The 18,850-nt window shown below is 38.4% G+C and overlaps 1 protein-coding gene across 2 annotated transcripts; it reads left to right on the forward strand.

Annotated features, from left to right (window-relative positions):
- Positions 1–257: 257 nt before the first annotated feature.
- Positions 258–13,553, forward strand: MEPE (matrix extracellular phosphoglycoprotein). Of its 2 annotated transcripts, none has more exons than XM_087935898.1 (7): positions 258–334; positions 1,279–1,322; positions 2,227–2,338; positions 2,455–2,520; positions 5,079–5,132; positions 7,660–7,752; positions 9,946–13,553. In XM_087935898.1, exons 4-7 carry the CDS (start codon positions 2,467–2,469, stop codon positions 11,992–11,994), a joined length of 2,250 nt encoding a protein of 749 aa, XP_087792024.1. In that variant the 5' UTR covers positions 258–334; positions 1,279–1,322; positions 2,227–2,338; positions 2,455–2,466; the 3' UTR covers positions 11,995–13,553. The 2 variants fall into 2 exon arrangements, with proteins under 2 accessions (XP_087792024.1, XP_087792023.1); XM_087935897.1 differs by having other exon boundaries at positions 1,279–1,318; positions 2,236–2,338.
- The last annotated feature ends 5,297 nt before the right edge of the window (positions 13,554–18,850 follow it).

Genomic DNA, 18,850 nt, shown 5'->3' on the forward strand with positions numbered 1-18,850 from the left:
TGTATTTTAATGGCATCTCTGTCTGCTCTTTTAAACATAGCTCTGCCATGATATTAAATTTTACTCTGAAGTGCCATTCTTGCAATAAAGCCTCTTGAGCCGTACCATAGATATTTATAGCCTACCTTTTGTTTATTCAACCAGCTGGAACATTAGGTGGTTGTCTTCCACCACAAAACCATTTTTAGGTTAAAATTGACCCTCCCCCAGTTATCTGTGGGCAAGTCCTAAAAGTAGCCAGATTGAGCATGGGTGTTATAATTTAAACTTCAACAAGGTGTGTGAATGACTGCAAACAACTGCTGGAGGTATCTGGTCTTCAGAAAGAGAGGAGGTAACGTTTTTGTTTCTTCTGTCCTAGAAAAAGCTGCCTTCTCCTCTGATTAGGCTAAGCACAATCTGTCTTCCTGCACCTTCAAATATATTACTATCTTGAATGCTGATTAAAAGGAACTTGAAGTAGGCATTAACCTGATTGAATTACTAAGATTGGTTAAATGGATATTTTGCTAGAAGGAGCTGAATTGCCTTTAAAAGGTCACTGTTTGGATACCTTCCTCTTAACACAACCATGCATTAGACTATAATTATCGTCAAGCTGAAATTAATTTGTGTTTATTAAAAATGAAGGCATTTGAATTCCAAAGCATAAGGAGTATGGTATGAATACGTTAATAGAAGGATAAATAGAAGGATAAATAGAATCTGGGCAAATATGTTACTCTTTATAATATTATATAAATGTCAATAAAAATTTATCAACATTTCATAAATCATTTGTTGTATTTGTTAATTGTTATATTTGGGGATTGGGAAAAGATATTTTGAACTATCTGCTGGCATAATGAATCTAACTGCTACTGCTTAAGTATGTTATTGTTGACATGATTTATATTGGAGGGGCTGTGATATTTTAGGTTTTCATTAACTTATTTATTGTTAACATTTTACTAAGATATGTTCAAAGTAATTGTTAGTGGATCCAGTTTAATGTGGGCAGGTTTTATGAGATTAGGTATACAATCCTTAAGGGGCGTAATAAAAACAACTCCCACTAGTGTGAGTAATCCTTATTATGAAATTAGCATGTATAGGATTGTAGCCTGAATAATTTCCTTCTTCAGCAACTCTGCAATTTTATTTACTTATTTATCAATTTTATTATTTATTTATTCATTCATTCAATTAATTTCTATAGTCACCCAACTCAATCAAGTAATTCAAGTGAGTATCTTATTTATTAATAAATTTATTTATTTATGTATTTATCACATGTAGAAACTGCCCATCCCATGCACATAGCAACTCTGGTTGGTGTGTAAGTAAGACATAAAAACAAATCTATCTATCTATCTATCTATCTATCTATCTATCTATCTATCTATCTATCTATCTATCTATCTATGTTATGAAAGGGGGGGCGTTTTACACTTTTAGTATTTATTATTTATAATTGCAGCTATGCAATTGCAATTAGGCAATTTTGTGAATTTAAATAATCTGAAGCAGGGGAAGGCCACCTTATGTCCTTGACATTTTGGATTATAACTACTCCTGTTAGCCATGCTGGCTGACATGAATGGTTATTGAAATTCAATGGGTTTTGGAAGGTATCAGACTGCTTGGTTCCAAAGTAGACAAATATTTCTGTCAAATATTTATGAGTTATATACCTTATGCAATTTTGTGTGTGCCTACCTAGGTTGCCAAAGCATACAATTGCCCTGATCATCTGAATCCAACCCATGGAGTAAGAAATCTTACTCTCAACCTACATCAGATAGGATGCTATCTGACATAAAACAAACCATAACTCAATCATATAATTCCCAGCAATTTTTGTGATATGGAAGAGTTATGGAGAACTACGGCTTAATATGCTGTCGTGAACACCATAATTTGAGGTAGGGATGTATGGTATGTGTCAAATCCCCACTTAGTTATGGAAAATATCAGATGCCCTTGAGATAGTCATGGCTTCTTCACTTACCTTACCATGCTCAGGTTAAATGCAGAAAAAAGCAATCAAAGATGTAAGAAATTAATGAATACGTGTTGAATTCTATTCTATTCTATTCTATTCTATTCTATTCTATTCTATTCTATTCTATTCTAATGGGTTCCACGTGCCTTATTGAATCAGCTTATCAAAAGAAGAAATTGCATGCTAATGATACTTAAATATAAAAATAGCAATAGGACTTAGACTTATATGCCGCTTCATAGTCTTTACAGCCCTCTGTAAGTGGTTTACAGAGTCAGCCTATTTCCCCCAACAATCTGAGTCCTCATTTTACCCGCCTCGGAAGGATGGAAGGCTGAGTCAACCTTGAGCCTGGTGAGTTTGAACTGCTAAATTGCAGGAAAATAAAATAAAATAAAAACATCTTGGTTCTAGCCAGATGACTAACATGAAACAATAAACAGTATTGTGTTGTTCTGTTTTATCCTTAGAGAATTCTTAACATGAAGACTGTCCTGTTGTATTTTTGCTTCTGTAGCCTGGTTTGGGCACAGTCAGTAAGTATTCGTAATTTTAAGTGGCAGTCTTAAGTATACTTCTGAAGAATTTGTATGGTTTATATCAAATAGGCTTCTTTAGATCTATACTCCAAACACTATTATATATACTGTATATGAGCTAAGATTTTTGTGTTCATCTATGCTTACTCTTCCATTGTAAGTGCCTGCTGATTAACAGAGTCAATAGACCAGCTGTAATGTAATATATCTGAAGCACATCAAGACTGATGCAAGACTGGAATAATATATATGCAATGATTAGACCAAGGGAGGGAAATACCCAGTATCTTGGCATCTAGGTCATAATCAGACAGATGGTGGCTGGAGGGAATTCTCCATCCCTTCTTTGAACCAAGAACATTAGCAAGAAAACCATTTCAACGTTGAGAAAAAGAGAACGCTTCTCAAAAAATGAGAAAAAGGAAGATCTGATTTGCAAATGTGTACTTTGGGTGCTCTTTTTCAGACAAAGTCAATCATGATAGGATGAAGACAGCTTTATTAAGGGTTATGGGCTTTAGTTTATCATGCTGGTTTAGCGTGAGTTGTGTCCAGTGCAAGAAATCAGAAACCAGGATAGAGTTCAAAATTACTGCAAGTTTATTTCATGATAGACTCTGAACTACTAACAGTCAAGGCAAATTGCCACCAAATAAGAGTCAACAGGAGTCAATGGGAGCTGAACTTAGTTTTGTTATGGGCATAGAGACTCCAAATTGATGATGTGTTTCACCCCATCCTTGGTTCAGCCTGATCATCTTCACAAATTGGTAGATGTCTTCCCAGTCTACTGTTGACACAAAATGGCAAGCCCTAAGTTACCCAGCCTAAGCTACTAATACATACCTTAGTCACTGCATTATACTGCAATTCCCCCTGCCTCCAGAATTTTATGCCAGGTTGTAATTATATTTAGAGACTAGCTCGACACCCATGCTTCACTACGAAACTATGTGGTCGGGCTTAGCTTTTGGGGAGGAAAATAAGGGGTGGGATTGTGCCTCTGCCTACCAGCATCCATTGGTATTCATCTGCCTAGCATCCTGTCAATGTGTGAGAGAATTGAGGGCTGTTTGGAAAGTGAAACAGTATTTGCTGTGTGAGTAAGAAGGAGACAGCAAGGAGCCTGGGCCTGGCTTAGCTCAACTGTTCTGTACTAAAGCTGGTTGCTCTTGTGAAACTAAAACTGAAACTCCTCTCCTGTGCTTGTGTTTTGCATTTGGAACAGATTTCTTTTCAGGTGGGGGAGCGGGAGTAGAACTCCTTAGCATCGGAGCGTGTTAATAATACTATAGGAAATGCTAATGCTCTGATGATCATTTTGAAAAATAATTTCTTAGTGAGCACCTAGAAGTCAGGAGGAACATACGTGCCAAATTTCAAATTTATAGGCTTTATGATTCTGGAGATTTTGTGATGATGTGTGAGTGGCATTTCACTTTTATATATATAGATTATAATTATTAAATTCAAATAAATAAAATAGTTGTATGAAGAGACTTTATTACTTAAATGTAGGGTACTTTTACAAAGGAGCTTTGCAGAGTTCAGAATCAGGTCCAAGCTTGTTGGTTCTCTTAATTTTGACTGGTTTGGAATGCTAAAATGATTTATTTCTAGCTTTGAAATAGTTTAAAACAAGAGAAAAACTGGCGGTGATGCAGCAATAGCAGTATCTTTGCAGCATTTTTATTTGGCACACATTTGTATCTGAGTGTAATGCAAGACCTATTTTTCTCTTTGAGAACAAGTGACCCAAGGTCACCCTGTAAACTTCCACAGATGACGGTAGATTACATCTAGATCTCCCCATTCCTAGATCAATTATCGATTAACTGTGATTATGATGAACTTATGGTTGGCCATTTTTCCATTTCCTCAGTTTGCCTTCTAGCTGCTAGATTCAATAATTTCAATATCACAATTTGCAAGATGCTTTTGAATGCAGAAGGATAGCATTTTTGCATCCCGTGTTCTAATATAACAATGCAGAATTAGTTTGTTTGCAGGTGAACAGATAGACATATGTCCTGAAGATAGGGATGGTGTGTGTGTGTGTGTGTGTGTGTGTGTGTGTGTTTCTAAACAATTATTTTCTACTTCCTTTTTGAGGGGGTGGGTAGGGGGATTATTATAATGGGATTTTTCTTGTTCCAAGACTGTCAGTAGTTACAAGCAAAGCACTGATTAAATGATATTCTTTTCAGTCTCCCAAATTGATTAGTGGTAGCATCAATTTGGTTGAAAGCTTCACTCCATATTATGCTCAACAATCGAAATAGAAATTCGGGGGGGTTGCAAGAGGACTTCAGATTGATTTGTGAGAATGACAGAATGCAAAAAGTATAGAGTGGAAGTTTCCTTCGTTTACATTGAAATTCAATCAATTCAATTTTTATTCTGACTCCATTCAATTCTCTCTTCTGGTCACACCCAACTGTTGTAGCATATTACCTCAGCCCTCTAAAATTTGTGTGCCTTAGCTTGAGCCCATGAAATTATTAACTTTGGTGATGAATGATTTGTCATTCTGGGTCTCCTCCATTTTCTTCCAGGAGCTTCACACCCATTACAGAAAAGGAAAGCAGAAATGTGTTGGAGAACACCAGGTAACTTTAACCATCATCTTCCTGTTTTGAGCTTCCCCAAAGACGGACCACTGACTGCAATTGTGCGCGGCTTTGGTTCGTGCTTCAGTGTCGGAGAGCCCCAATCCTTTGGATTTGGGGCAAAAGCTGCCTCATGGGTGGCAAAGGAAGGGGAGACCGTCAGCTGGGTAGAGGGGAGTTGCAAATCCCCTCCCAGGCTTGGCAATTGTTCCCTCCTGAAGACGTCTGAAGCGGTGATCTAAAATGGCCACCCTGAAGGGGAAGATTAGACTGGAATAAGATTGTGCAGGAGAGAGAGAGAAAAGTGAACAGCAGGAGGAATGGGATGATATAATTGAAAGGTAACTTTAACCATCATAGTGATAAAAATATAGTTTCTTCTATTTCTCAGTAATGAAGAAACACAGGTAGCCTGCCCATTACGGCCACAAGGGGTGATGGCTGTTAAGAAAGATGGCCTCACTTAATGACCCTGACTTCCTGCTTTCCCTGTTGCGGTTGATGCGGTCATTAAATGACCATGCTGGGTAGTTCAATGGAACACAGGATGCCTCTGGGCTTCCCAATACGTCCTGTAACTTTGAGACACCCAGTGCTTTACTTCCTGCCAGTGGTGGGATTCAAAATTTTTACTACTGGTTCTGTGGGCATGGCTTGGTGGGCATGGCTTGGTGGGCATGGCAGGGGAAGGATATTGTAAAATCCCCATTCCCTCTGCACCCCACTAACCTGCTTTCCAGCTCCATTCTCCTGTGCAGAGCAACAGCCAATCAGCTGAGACTTGGGAGTCATAAGTAGTTTTCAGAGGTGCTGCTGTAACTTCCGTACAACTTGTACAACTGTTTACAAGTCTGTGCAAGCAAACAAGAGAGAGAGAGAGAAAATATCCATTTCAACATTTATGAAATATACTGTACATTTCAACAATATGGAATGTCCTACTTTATGAATCTCAGTTCATTAAAGACTAATTCACTCAATGCATTAGTTAACTGAATCAAATAATTCCATGTCAATAGCAATAGCACTTAGATTTATATGTTGCTTCATGGTGCTTTACAGCTCTCTCTAAGTGGTGTACAGAGTTAACATATTGCCTCCAACAATTTGGGTCTTCGTTTTACCGAGCTCAGACGGATGGAAGGCTGAGTCAACCTTGACTGGTTAGGATTGAACTGCTGGCAGTTGGCAAAGTCAGCCTGCAATACTGCATTCTAACCACTCCACCACCGTGTCAAAATGGAGTCATGTGTGTATCTCTTCTGAGTTGTCTCAATGAAAATAGATTTTTCAGTGATGGAGAAAGTGATGCCAGTTCTTCTCCAATAAAGAAGCAGTTTTTCTACTTTGGCAGCTGGGATGTTGAAGAGTTCAAGGTTTATTTCAAGTATTTCAAGTGGTTCTAACAATGCATTGTGTATTTATTTGCAAGTTTCTTGGATTTTTAAAAATCTATATACTTTAATGAAACAATGAGGATATAATAAAAGCAGCAGTAACATTTACTTTGTGTTCTTTCCTAAAAATTTGAGATTATTTTAATTGAGTTTAGTAAAAACTTATCAGATTTGATAAACTCCTGAGATTTACAGCATTAAAAAAATATTTTGGTGCCTGCACTAGAAACTCTATTTTACATATTTCTAAAACAACAAAACCAAGTCTGGGGAAAAAAAAAGATCAAGTCTGCCCTCTAGTGGTTCTAATAATTTCCAGAAAATCAGAGAAAAGTTAAATTAGTAAAAAATTGATATAAACAACAATTGTTGGGTTGAAACTTGAATGTGCTTATCTGTGATCACCAATACTGATGATAATACAACTGATATCTTTGATTTCTGTTTTATTTTTCTCCTTCCCATGGCTGAAATAAATAGAAATCAAAGCTCAAGAAAGTGACTTGATGCGTTCTAGTCAAAAGTATTGTAGGCAGGGGTGGGATTCTACCAATTTGCACCTATTTGCTAGAACTGGTTGTTAACATTCTAAGCAGTTCAGAGAACCAGTTGTTAGAAGAAATTATTGGCCTAATCCTGTAAGGAAGGCAGGAAGGAAACATTCTGCTGTTGCTTACAGAAACTGCCTCTCCGTTAACCCTTATTACATTCTTGGCAGGACTAGACTTCCTGTCTCAGGAACTTCTCTGGAGTTTTTTCCCCCCTCCTTTGCTGGTACTTTGCTTGTGCGGAGTGACCATTCAAAGTTACAATGGCACTGAAAAAAGTGACTTATGACCATTTTTCACACTTATGACTGTTGCAGCATCCCCACAGTCATGAGAGGCCAGGTGAGGAGATGCGTGCCTCGATGTGAGTGATTATTGAGTTGGCCACACCCAGCCAATAACATACCAAGCCACGTCCACCCAGTCACATGACCACCAAGCCACGCCCACCACCTAAGCCATGCCCACAGAACCGGTTCTTAAAAATGTGAATCCCACCCCTGATTGTAGGGTATAAGTTGACCTCTTCTATTCTTAAAAACTCAAAAAATGCTTCTAATGCTTGATTTTTCTTGTCCCCAGATAACAGTCAAAAGTCGTCATTCCAAGCATGGGTTTTACATATTTAATTATATGTATTCCTCTTCGAAGCCAAACAATCAAACACAGATTAAGGTAAAATAATATTTTTATTTGTGCACTTTTTTCCTTTATCTCCATCTTTATCATTGAGTGTATGCCAAGGCAGTATAATTTCATTCAATAATTTCTATGTACTGTAGCTGCTACATCTACTACTACCTGTAAAATATATTTATTTACCAGTAGCAGGCTTGGCTGGCAATATAACAATAGTTGTTTAAAGTTTAACTAAAATTTAAAGTCTTGCAGGAAAAATAGTTTAAAAGCTGACCTCAGCAAAGAGGTGATTTTTTTTTTTTAAAAAAAAGGTTTATCTAATTTAGTAAGGGTAGGTAATGTCTTTTCTTCCCAGCAGTACTTCCCACTGCTACCACATCCCCATGTTGTATTAAGGATTTTTTAAAACTCTGTAGGGAGCTTGGGGGACAGGGAAGTAAAGAAGCTATTATCTATTGCTATAATAATGTGTGGGAATAGCCTTGGGAGACTGGGTGAAACTGGGCAAAGAGATGCTGCCAAGGGAATTTTCACTCTGATATCAGCCTTCTAAGATAGACCAGACAAGAAACATAAGTAAATGACCAAATTCTACTTTATTGCAAACCTTCATTAACAGAATTTTACAAGTCTGTAAGTAGAAATATCAGCCAGCAGTGTGTAGCAGCTGCCAAAAAAGCCAACACAGGCCTAGGCTGTATTAACACAGCATAGAATCAAGATCACGAGAAGTGCTAATACCACTTTATAATGCCTTGGTGAGGCCACCCTTGGAATACTGCATCCAGTTTTGGTCACTATGAGGTAAAAAAGAGGTTGAGACTTTAGAAAGAGTGCAGAGAAGAACAACAAAGATGATCAGGGGACTGGAGGCTAAAACATATGAAGAACGGCTGCAGGAACTGGTATATCTGGTTTAATGAAAGGAAGGACTAGGGGTGACATGATAGCCGTGTTCCAATATCTAAGGCACGGGTGTCAAACTCACCATGTCACGTTGTCATCACTTGACGTTTCATGATGTTTTTTCCCATTCACAGAGCTGGGGTGGGTATGGGCTGTATGTGACGTCTCCGGCCCGTGGGCCATGAGTTTGACACCCCTGATCTCAGAGGCTGCCACAAAGAAGAGGGAGTCAAGCTATTCTCCAAAGTACCTGAGGGTAGAACAAGAAGCAATGGGTGGAAACAAATCAAGGAGAGAAGCAACCTAGAACTATGGAGAAATTTCCCGACAGTGAGAACAAATAACCAGTGGAACAACTTGCCTCCAGAAGTTGTAAATGTTCCAACACTGGAAGTTTTTAAGAAGAGATTGGACAAATATTGGTCTAAAGTGGTTATAGGGTTTCCTGCCTAAGCAGGGGGTTAGACTAGAAGATCTCCAAGATCCCTTCCAACTCTGTTATTCTGTTATTCTGTTCTGTTACAATTCCCCACCATCACATTTGCAGCCTGAGAACTTGGACAGAGTCTTTCTGGAGCCTCTCGCTCTGCTCACTATGCAGCTGTGGGCGATGCTGCCTCTTTTCTGACCATTCACCAAGCAGCAACTCTTTGTCAGGTCTCCCAAGTTTATTTTCACAAACCATCACACCTCCTGGTCAAGTTCCTGATTTCCTGGTACAAGGAGAGCAGGAGAGCAGCTGCTCAGATTTTGGCAGAGTGAACGGGGAACTGTCAGAATCCATATGTAGCCTGCAGGCCAGGGATTCATATCCCTAAACCATTATTTTCTCTCTCCAATAAAAGAAACTGGTGTGCAACCATTCTTATCAACATAGGCAATTAGCAAGCTAGAGGAGAAAATAAATGTGCACGAAATAAAACGAGCAGCTTTTAATTCATAATACAGAAGCCCTGAAAAATTTGAAGAGCTTTTCTGATTGCATTCTGGACTGGGGGGGTTCTAGACTTAGGTTCTGAATCAATTAGAGTATTTGGAACAAAAAAGGAAGGAAACACAGAAACACCACACCCTGGCAATGGTACTGCCATTTAGAGTATTTATTTGGTAGTTGTTGTTTTTTAATCCAAGTTGAACTATTTTCCTGGAAGTAACTAAGAGAGAGTAATTTCACCACTCTGTTCCTTATACCTTATCTTAGCCTTAATGATTAATAATGTCTTTGTTCGCTGTTAACAATGAGCCATATAATGGTATTCTCTTGCCAAAATAACCATTTTTTATTTTTTTATTTTACTTTGTGGGGGGGGAAATGCAATTTAGAAGGAAGACAATGTGCATATTTCCAATCCTATTCCTGATCCTGTGCCGGAATCCAGAGATCTGGTTGACAATCTTACTGAAATTGAACAAATGACAAATGACAAGCTAAAATATTTAACTGAAATAGGAAATAAGAGCCTGGAAAGAACTCCTGAAAACAATCAGGATTTGATTGGACATCATGGGAACATTAGAAAGTGGGATTTGGACCAGCGTCCCATAGAATTTTTTGAAGATAAAAGAAGGAATGAATTTTCTACTGGATATATGACTGGTGAAATAGAAGGAAGTGGAAATCATTTCCCTGATGAAGTTGGCTTCCATCATGCTGTCACTACTGGTAATAAGGACCATGAGCAAGATAAAGACCACCAAATCCCAGTGAAAGAGACAGATATTAATTCTGGAGTAGCCAACAATAACAAGCCATTAAAACATAGCGATATCAAAATTGGACTAAAAGAAAACAATGCCATAGACTCTTCAGAAATAAACATTTTCATACCTAAGAAAACTAAGGACCCACCAAGGAAAGATTACTCAAAAATCTTTCTGAAAGGGTCAACTGATGCTCCCAACAAACAGCCAGACAAAAGTGAAAGCAATTCCATCGATCTGTTATACAAGGGCAAAAAGGGCAAAGAAACCTCCAAATTAGCTAGCCATTTTGATGTACAAAGCAATCTTTCTACAGAGTTCCTGGAGAAAATTGAGCCCATAAGCAATTACATTAATGTTTCAAAGTCTAGTGGAATTAAAGCACCTAATGATAAAAGTATTAGCAATGCAACAGTGTACAAGAAAGAGGGAGAAGAATACATTCTGATCATTAGGAAATTGGATAGGCCAATGAATGCATCTAAAATTAGCAAGCCACATGGAAAGGTTGAAGTGAACGTTGATTCCATTAGTAACAGCCGTGTGCAAGAAATGAATGTTAACAAGGAACATAAGAAAGATGGAACAACTGAAGATGTAATTAGGGGGCAGTCCAACAAATGTATGGAAGTAGCTGTCCCTTCCAGAAAACATGAAAAGGATTATGGGAAAGTTGATGTCAGAGGAAGGCTAATAAATCAAGAGGTTAGTCCAGATAAAACAAACACACATCAAGTTACACTGAGTGGAAAGCTCAATAGTCTTGTGGGTAGATTTGAAGTGACCAAACCACCTCTGAAGGGTGAAGTTACTTTCCGTACAAGAATTTCTGACAATGGAAGAGCAGGTCCTGACGCAAAAAAACAAAGCAATAAAATTACCCTTAATGTCACCAATGAAAAATCTAAAGAAGATGTTGGTTTCCCCAAAGCTTTTCGAAAAGAACTTGCCAATCGTGAAAAGATCAACAGAAAAAATTATAGAGTCACACTGAATGATCCAGAATTGAACAAGAAAAGTCAAGAGAGATTTGGTGTTACATTTCAAGACATGGATAATGATAATAAAGAAAATACCAATTTCCATGTAGGCGCTGGAATTGTTGCAGAACTCAAAAAGAGTAAGAGTAATACTATAGAACCTTCCAACACAGAGGCCGAATATCACGGGGGGAAAGCTGTTGAGTACAAAAATGCCCTTTCTTTATCTCATGGATCCCATAGCAATATACAACATGCCACTCATATTCCAAAGAATGGTCAACTTGAAGCTCAAGGACACTTTTTGTCCACCGCGAAGAAAAAAGTTCCAAGGGTAGGCAAAAAATCTGCTAAAGTTAGTACTGGGATATACAGAAGCTATGCAGCTAAGCAGCGTCACAGACATGACATTTTGAGGAAAAAGAACAGTCAGCATTATAAAAAGCAGCCCACGGGGAGGAAAGTCCATGTAAGTGACAGCAGCCAATCCTCTGAGAGTAAAGAAAATAGACGGAATGACAGTCGCCAGTCCAAAGATTATCAAAATGACCAGCTGGATAGCTACCAGTCATCCGAAAGTGTTGAAATTGACCTGTCAGCTGAGAGGAATCTGAGTGATCCTCATAGCCACGTGGAAGAATCAATGACTGCCTCTCAAGAAAATTCCAAGGAGCTCCGAAGTAGCGATTAAATTAGCTGTTGTAGGTTTTAAAAAAACAACACCAATTACACTTGATAAATATATATATCCTTGTGATGAGATCAGCAGCATAAACTTAATAAATTAAATTAATTAAATTTAATACTGATGTTAAATTGTATATTTGAAGTAATGACTATGAAGTGGCTGGGATTTCAGCTTGACTTGAAATGATATGCATCTATGCAGTGGTGGGATTCAGTCGGTTTGAACCAGTTCATGTGAACTGGTTGTTGAATTACACCACCACCACCCCACTATCAAAGTGGATCCAGGGTGCTGCAGTGGAGAAACGGGCCATGGAGCGGCCAGCATGAGGGAAGGAGAAGGCTGCTTTCCCTCTTTCTTCTCCCTGCTCCTCCTCCTTCCCTCACGCCAGCCACTCCATTGTCCGTTTCTCCATTGCAGCCCAGCACAGTGCCCTGGATCCACTTTGATAGTGGGCGGGGTTAATTTAATAACTGATTGGCCCCGGTTGGCCGTTGCGGGAAGCTCATCCAGCATATGCGGTGGAGCTGGAGTGTGGGGATGGGCCATGCCTCCTATGACAGCCAACGTGATCCTGAGCGAACCGGTTGTTAAATTATTTGAATCCCACACTGGATCTATATCTTTTCAAGTCAAGCTTAGGTCTTAGTCACTTCATAGTCATTTCATGATAGGGTTTTGGCAATAATACAGTTGCCCCTGACTCCTTCCAGAATGATTGTGGACTTCCAATGGTTGTCTCCTACCCAGGTACTACCAAAGTCTCACAGTATGTAGCTATAAGATATAAAAGGCCATTCAGGTCATTCAGACAAGGTCTGTTTTATGGTCACTAACAGTCGACTCTTAACTTGACTGCACGTAATCAATCCATCTATTGCAAATTGTCAGATTTACAATGCTGACCTAAATATAGTTTTCCTATTGAGTTCAATGGGGCTTTCAATCAGTTTGGATGTATATGGTGGCTGTCTAAAAGCTATGATTAAAAATCATAAATATTTACTAAGGTGTCTTAATTTAAAAAAACAAAAGCAAAAACAAAAAACAAATCGAGATTGGTTAAAAGAAGGAAAGTCAAAACTAATCTGTTGGCTTATTTATATAAATTGACCCATTTACCAGAAAAGGTGGGATTTAGACCATAAGGCTATGATTACCATCTTAGAGATTCCATAGCCAGCAGATTCCCATAGAAAGAAGTTGGCAAGTATGTGGATGGATAGAGATTGGTAACCTAATAGTCTCTCAGAAGAAATAACTTTTTTGGCGGGTGGGTGGGATTACATGTCTGGTTGAAGCATTTCTACTCCATCAAACCCTTTAAAACCATGGATGAAATCCCCACTTGTAAATATATTCAAATAGCTATGGCATTTATGTTCTTTGACTGGATATCAGGATACCAGTATAATCTTAATCATACAACAGACATTCTAATTTTCTACCAATAAACCTATATTATGAAACATTAGATATCTATCAACTGATAACAACTGATTTTTTGATATTAACAACTGATACTTCTCTGAAGTTGTATACCAATAAAGTATTGAAGTACACCATTTTTTGTCATTTTTGAAAATAATGATATACCCTCAAGTTGCATTTTTCCATGGACTTCAACAGTATGTCCTATGGCCATGCTGTATGAACCAATCCAGAGAATCACATGTGGTTACAAAAAGTTGAAAATAGAATGCCAAGCGTCTGAATTGCAGTCATGTGACTGGAGGGATACTAGGATGATCACAAGTGTGAGGACCAGTCATGCGCCACTTTTTTCAGCACTGTGGTAACATTCAAACAGTTGCTAAGTCAATGGTTTTAAGTCAAGGACTATAGATAGACAGACAAATTCCAGCAGCTTTGTTATGAAAACTTTTGTTAGTCAGTTTTCTGATAACAGGATAGAATTTAGCAGCTAGATATCAGCTTTAGGAGCCCTGATGGTGCAGAGGTAGGGAATACAGTACAGCAAGCTAACTCTGCACCCTGCCTGAAGTTTGATCCTGACGGGGTTGGAGGCTGACTCAGTCTTCCATCTTTCCGAGATTGGTAAAATGAGGACCCAGATTGTTGGGTGCAATATGCAAACTAAACCCATCCAGAGAGAGCTGTAAAACATTATGAAGCGGTATATAAGTCTAAGTGCTATTGCCAGCGTCTCTATTTCAGTCTTGCTCCCTCTGTTGGAAAGTTGTCAACATAACAAATGAAGTTTATAGAAAGTTAATTACATGAAAGATATTTGAAACGGGCACATTCTACTTCAGTTTCTACACCCACTGTACTGCACCATCTTTCAGTACTAAACCAAGGGTAAATAATTTTAGTTAATTTCTACAAATTTAAGAGAGGAAAGCAATGAACTTCACTGCTATCAGCCTGCTGAACACGTTCAGTTTCCTCCCTACCAGTCCCCTTGCTTTTCTTTTGCTGAATCACCCATATAAAAGGAGGGACCATGACTGCCCATCATTAAGTGGAATGGGCCCATTTAGTTCTCAAAGACATGTCTGGAAATCAAGGCAGTGCTAGAGGCTGATACTTTGGCTTAGCAGCAGGACAATTTCCCAAAGAGTGAAGAATTGTGTGAGGCAAGGTGTTTAGTAGGTAACCAAGGGAATCCATGGAGCATGGATCCTATGATACAGTGTGGACCCCAAGGTTAAAGACAGCCCATATTTGATCTTTTTGTCCTAGGTTCAAATTACCCTGCAACCTTAAGGCTTGTGGTTCAACTCCCAGAATTCCTCATTCTGGGAGTTGAAGTCCACAAGTCTTACAATTGCAGAGTTTGGAGACCTTGCCTTAGACCAAGCTACTACACCTACACAATCATGATAACTCAGGGATGTCAACACAATCTGTCTAAGGAGCTTCTTTCAGGAAATCCCAAGATCAAACTTGGAACACCTTGCTTTAAGACCTCTGCTACTCTGTTAAAGCAGGGGCTTTCTGGGCTGGTGAGAAACCTATTCTTGGAGAATTCAGCAAAATTGTCCAATTCTGTGGTGCTAGACAGAGAAGGCATTATGTATCATGGACAAATCCTTGAAGCAGCAATGTGTTGAGAACTATTCAGATAAATCATTGCAATTTAATTCCCCACTAGAGGGCAGGCATATCTTGTTTTTTTATCCAAAGTCATTGAAATTGAATAAAATATATTAAGTAATAATAAAGGTGTGCAAGAAGATCCACATCAGTTCTGATTGCTGAAGGTAATTACTTCATGGTGGAACTTCAGACAGGCAATAGACTCTGACTGAATATCTTCTTTGGATAGCATGAAATAGCTTTGCTTTCCTTTGTTTGGGGTGGAAATGTTTTCTGCAACCTCCTGCTTAAAAATCTCTTGAAGCCAAATTAAGTGATCCATTTGATGCAGTATATAGAATCAAAGCACCAGATCTCTTTATGAAGCCCTAATAAAGAAGTTGATTGTGGAAACCTCCACTGAAGGGGCATGCACCTTCAAGGGTTTTACAAAGGCCTAACAAATGCACTAGGGACATGGTGGCTCAATGGCTAAGATGCTGAGTTTGTGTATTAGAAAGGTTGGAAGGTCAGTGGTTCAGTTCAAATCCCTAGCGTCACGAAATGGAGTGAGCTCCTGTTACTTGTCCCAACTTCTGCCAACCTAGCAGTTCAAAAGCATGTAAAAATGCAAGTAGAAAAATAGGGACCACTTTGGTGGGAAGGAAACAGCATTCCATATGCTTTTGGCATTTAGTCATGTCAGCCACGTGACCACAGAAATGTCTTCGGAAGGTGCTGGCTCTTTGGTTTTGTAACCGAGATGAGCACCGCCCCCTAGAGCCAGAAACAACTAGCACATATGTGCAAGGGAAACCTTTAGCTTTACCTTAACAAATATACTGTTTATTGAGGAAAAAAGAATAGAGGACATGAGGCCAACAGCTCTTGCCACAACTTTCCTTAGTACTTTGGATTGATGAAATAATTGACTAATACATTCTACAATCCACTAGGACTCTCTAAACAAGAGATTACAATTCACAATTACTTAAACAGTACATAGCTCTTGCATTACATTGCAGTTGTACAAACTTGACCTATATAATTACATATGGGCCAGGATCAAATTGCATGTAGTGCAATTTATGAATGAAAGGGTTTTTCATCAAGTAAATTTCCTTATCTTAATTAATTAAAGAACATCCCAGTGATGGATTTATTAGGCCTAATAGTCATTGAAATGCTAAGAAATGGCAGAGACAAACAGCCAGATCTAGTGAAATCAGAGGTGGTATTCAGCAGGTTCTGACCTGTTCTGGAGAACCGGTAGCAGAAATTTTGAGTAGTTCGGAGAACTGGCAAATGCCATCTCTGACTGGCCCCACCCCCATCTATTCTCTGCTCCCAATTGGCTGGGTCTTCTTTTGTTGCCCTGCACAGGAGAACGGAGCTGGAAAGCAGGTTAGTGGGGTGAGAGGGAATGGGGATTTTGCAGTATCCTTTCCCTGCCATGCCCATCAAGCCATGCCCAGAGAATCAGTAGTAAAAAAATTTGAATCCCACTACTGAGTGAAATCGCTGAGGTGTTTAATTAGCTGTCAGTAATGTGCGTTTAGCCAGCTCAAATATTTACTGATGTATAGACCCAAATCCTTCCATGTTTTTCTATAGCTAGGAATAGCTATCACTTCTCTACTCAAGTAGGCACAGAGAACTACATGTTCCAAGCCAATTCTTTAGCAGATCTTGAAGCACCAAGCAAGGGTATGAACTAAATGAACAGAAGAGCACATTGTACAATGACTACTTTATATAGTAGATCTGGACTGAACCCTTTCCATAATGTTGCATCCATGCAGTCACTGAAAACTGAATTCAGCTTGAAAGCAAGTAGCCCATGTTTAGAGTAAGTAAAGCTGGAGTTCTTCTGATAAAATGCATGATCTGAACTTTTGGGTCATTAAACTACCCTGGCTTCAATGATTTGCCTGATTTGGTTGTAAGCATGAAAAATGGTCATATGTCACCTTTTTTGACATGTTGCAACTTTGAACAGTCACTAAATGAACTGTAAGTCAAGGACTACCTGTATTATTATTTATCCTTCTTATTATCTTCCCTACTCCTCCTTTTATTGGTATTATTCTTATTATTCTGTTGCTTTGCATGTTCTCCGAGTGCTTCCGTACCAGAAGCAATCACACTTGGCCAAATAAAATATTCCGTTGTACAAGTTTCCCTACCCTGCTAGATTTGGACTGAGGTTGAAGGCTAAAATAATAATTTGAAGCTCTACCCAGAACTCTAAATTGTGTTTCAGAATACCAGGCCTTAATTAAACCTCCCATCCTTAGCTTCTTGTTTATGCTCCTGTCTATGCAGAGTTCAGTTTGGCAACAACCTAAAATAACCCATGATAACCTTGTCACAAACCTTCAAACTGGTGACAACTTTTGTCACTGTGATGTTTTCCTAGAACCAAAAGGAAAATAACCTTTCAGGGTCTACTTGTTACTATCTTAAGGGCTCACAAGTTCTTGGTGCTCTGGCCTCATATTTTTTGTAGATCCTTTAAACTATATATTTAGATACACTCACTTATCTAAAGATGCCTGTATTTCTTTTCTTTTTTTTTGAGATTGATGAAGAAATTTTGCCCATCTTAGCTACAAATAGATAACGGCAGACTTTGGAAAGGACAATGATGTTTATCAATACACTAAGATCAGGACAAACATTTCATCCTAAATTTAATTTTAAAAGCAACAACAAAACCACTCCCATGACGAGGATGTCTAGTGTGTTCTTAGACAGTCACACACACACACACACACACACACACACACACACACACAGCCTAAGGGCTCTCATATGTGGCTTTGTATCATGCCACATTTCATTTCCTCCTCCAAGACCGTGGGTGTTTAGGGATGGTTTCATGCTTTGGGTCTTGTGAACTTTCCTCAGGGTTCATTCCAGATATATTATTTTAGGTCAGCATTTTTATTGTTTTATTTAATATATATGTTACCATCAATGTGTGAAATTAGGCATTTTATAAAATACCTATGAAATCTATAGAATGCCATTCTGGCCTCTCTAGCTGCAACAAATAAGTCAATACCAGTCTGTTTCTCTTGGTTTTTTCTTTTTTTTCAGTAAGAAGGTCCTGTACTTTATTTTGCACTTCTTCTTTCATTTTCATATATGTCTTTCCAATAAAGAGTTAGAGTGAGGGTAAGGATGATGGTGAGGGTAGGGGTTAAGGTGAGGGTGAGAGGGTGAGGGTGAGGGTTCGCCTAACCCTAATTCTTAACCCTCACCTAAACCTAATCCTTTTCATGACTCTCTTTTCATACTTCGCCTAAATAGTTCTTGTCATTCTGCATAATGCCTAGTTATTATATACAATGCCTAGGGGAAGTATATAGCATATTAATATAACATATTAATATAATACCGACAGCTTTGCCTTAAAACATCACACATTCTATAGATTTCATAGGCATTCCATGCAATGCCAGATTTTCACACATTGATGGTAACTCACACACACAGGTGTGTGTGTGTGTGTGTGTGTGTGTGTGTGTGTGTATAATTCGTAAAAACAACAACCAGAAAATATCATAAAATACAATCAAAGATATAATAGTGCTAAGAAAATTAGAAAAGAATGTGTAGAATAATGAATAAATGAATGACATTTGTAGAAACTAAAAATATTTCCATAAAATATTAACATAGAGCTTGCTCACTCTCTTGATGATTGCTAATGAACTAAAATCTAGCCATACAATTATTTGTTACCCTGTCTTCTCAAGTTTGGTACAATATGTTATTTCAGTACAATTATATTTATACAAATATACTTAAA

This window comes from Pseudonaja textilis, chromosome 6 (assembly GCF_049901715.1).
Source record: "Pseudonaja textilis isolate UNSWEBS1 chromosome 6, rPseTex1.2, whole genome shotgun sequence".
In the NCBI taxonomy this organism is placed as follows: domain Eukaryota; kingdom Metazoa; phylum Chordata; class Lepidosauria; order Squamata; family Elapidae; genus Pseudonaja; species Pseudonaja textilis.